Source organism: Octopus sinensis, linkage group LG1 (genome assembly GCF_006345805.1).
Source record: "Octopus sinensis linkage group LG1, ASM634580v1, whole genome shotgun sequence".
NCBI classification, from domain to species: domain Eukaryota; kingdom Metazoa; phylum Mollusca; class Cephalopoda; order Octopoda; family Octopodidae; genus Octopus; species Octopus sinensis.
Genome location: NC_042997.1, coordinates 83,092,043 through 83,094,854, shown reverse-complemented (window position 1 = coordinate 83,094,854; position 2,812 = coordinate 83,092,043). Strand labels below are relative to the sequence as shown.

At 52.9% G+C, this 2,812-nt stretch overlaps 1 protein-coding gene across 1 annotated transcript in view; it reads left to right on the top strand.

Moving 5' to 3' along the window:
• Positions 1-2,775, top strand: part of LOC115216240 (integrin alpha-4-like) — a 60,663-nt gene extending 57,888 nt beyond the window's left edge. The window contains exon 10 of the mRNA XM_029785472.2: positions 2,584-2,775. Coding sequence (XP_029641332.1) covers positions 2,584-2,775 — 192 coding nt within the window. The remainder of the gene's footprint in view (positions 1-2,583) is intronic.
• Positions 2,776-2,812: the final 37 nt, after the last annotated feature.

Here is a 2,812-nt window from a genome sequence, read left to right as displayed (position 1 = left end):
AATTGTTCCATTGTGTTGTTGTTTTTTTGTTTCCCGTTTGGATTAAAATTATACCACTGCGCGCCTACACGGACCCCTTGTACCTTGGATACCAACTCCCGGATTTTTTGCACCTACGGATTATTGTTACCATTCTTCCTGACCTCTACGGATCACCCGCAACCTCTCTTCTTCCCGGGTACCACCATTACCGTGATTGAAATCATTACCTAATCTGTCCGTTGACTCTCAATCTCTTTCCTAACTTTTTTCAACTTTTTTCAACTTTTTCTATTGTTTCAAACCGTCTTCACCGTTTTTCTTCTTCGTTGTTTTCCTGTTGTCTCTCATTTTTCCTGTTTCGCCACCACCCACCTTTACCTGTTTGCCACCACTTCTCATCATGCTGACTTGCACTCGTTCGTCCACACCTTCAATCCCTCCTCACCGCTACCTCGCCTCGCGTTCTTCCCCCCAAATGTTCCGCACCTGCTATAAAACTTTCCCGCTTGCTTTTAAGAAACCCGCCACTCGAGTCATCTTTCCTTCTTAGCCGGTGCCCGTCCGCCATCATGTCACACCCCGCGGGTTCCTCTTGAAGTTCCACGCTACCCCCTATTCCTCCCCCTTCATCGAACCCACCCTCGCTCGTTACCTCCCGCTCCCTCCTCCGCGCCACCATCCGCTCCCACCCGCCCCCTCCTTGACTCCTCGACCATCAACTTCCCCAGGCCTACCTCCTTCTCTCCGCCCTCTGCCCTCACTCTTCACCCACCTATCCTCCGCTTCATTCTTAATCTCAACCACCAACTCTACAACCACCTCACACACACAAAATACAAAAAACTCCACCTCCTCCTCCTCAACCCCTCACCCCCTTCCCCATCCTCCCCCACTGTTCCCCCCCTCCTTCGCACCTACCCCACCCTTCCACCACGACCCCACACCCCCCACCGTGACCTTCCTACGCCTAACCCATCTTCACCCCAACCACCCCTACCCTCCCCCTTCACACCCCGCACCCCCTCCGCCTGCCCCTAGTCCTCCCACCACCCCGCCCCTTCCTCGCGCTGTTGTCACTATACCCCCCACCTCCCCCTCTCCGCCGCTGAGCGCTCCCTCCTCAGTAAGGGTTCTCCGCTTCACGCCACTCACGCGCCACTGTGATGAGTTCGAGACTCGGGCGGACGTCAACCTGTTCCTGCGCCGCCTCAAACTTCGCGCATACTACCACGCGTCCCGCAGCGTCATCACAACAATCAGATTGCCTTTTGGAGCTGGGGCGTCGTCCATCCATCTGGACGCCGCCCCCCAGGCCTTTTCAGTAGCCTAGATTCGTTTGTACATGACTGCAACGCTTTGGTCCACCGTTTTCAACTTGCACCAAGACCCCCCCGCCGAGCCAACCTCACTCGGGCCGAATCCATTGCCCTTCGCCACCTCCGCCGTCGTGATGACATTGTCATCAAACCGGCGGACAAAGGCGGGGCAGTGGTAGTGGGCGCGCGGACCTATACAGGGAGGAAGCGCTCAAACCAGCTTCAAAATCCACTCTTCTATCGCCTCCCCTCCGATCCCACCTCCCACCTCCTCCTACCAACAGCGATTGTCCTCCTCATCATCCACGACCTCATCTCCTCCTCCGCTCTCCCCCTCACCGCCACCAACCTCATCGTCCGCACACCCGCACCTCCACCATCTACTTCCTTCCCAAGATCCATAAACCCTCTAATCCTGGCCGTCCCATAGTCTCTGCCTGTAATTGCCCCACTGAACTCATCTCCCTATACCTCGCTCGACCCGCATCCTGTCCCCCTTAGTCGCAGCCCTCCCATCCCACATACACGACACCAACCACGCCCTCTCGTCTCTTCAATTCCTTTTCCTTCCCTTCCAGCCCCTCACACCCTCCTCTTCACTTTAGATGTAAAATCGCTGTACACAGTGATTCCCCACAATGACGGTCTCCTAGCCCTCCAACACTTCCTCGACCGTCGTCCCGACCCCACCCCCAGCACCCCCACCCTTCTCCGGTTGGCTGAGCTCGTCCTCACCCTCAATTGCTTCACGTTCGCCGGGGAAACGTACCAACAGGTGTCCGGGGTCGCGATGGGAACTAGGATGGGCCCCAATTTTGCCAATCTCTTTCTTGGCTACATTGAGGCCCAAGTGTTCTCCCAGTTCTCTGGGCCGACCCCCGAACTATACGGTCGCTATATCGACGACTGCGTAGGTGCCACCTCCCTTTCCCGTGAACTTCTTTGCCAATTCATCTCTTTCCTTTCCAACTTTCACCCCTCTCTTCAATTCACCTCCACCATCTCCAACACCTCTGTCAACTTCCTTGACATCTCTCTCCGCATCGATCACCCCTATATATATATATATGTATGTGTGTGTGTGTGTGTGTATATATATAAGTGAATGCATATGTATATGTATATGTATATACGTATATGCATATTTGTATGTATGTGTGTGATATATGTGCATGTATATATATATATATATATATACTAGCAGACTTCTGGTGAAGTAGCGAGTTGTACGTTACCACTCTTCTTTGTGTCACCTGCCGCGATGTGGGTTCATCCGGTATTGCAGATAAAAAAAACTAAATGTGTTTTGAAGACTTCTATATCTACACCTTGCAGATCCCTGATGTTCTGTGGTAGCGTATTAAAAAGTTGTGGTCCCTTGAATCCCAAGCTGTTACAATATTGGGTTCGTATCCTCGATGGAGAAGATGAGACCTTTGGTACTGTGCAGTCCCGTCCAGTTCGGGGATTGTTGTAGATTTCAATTCCGAAATTTGGAGCCAGACCCGCTATTA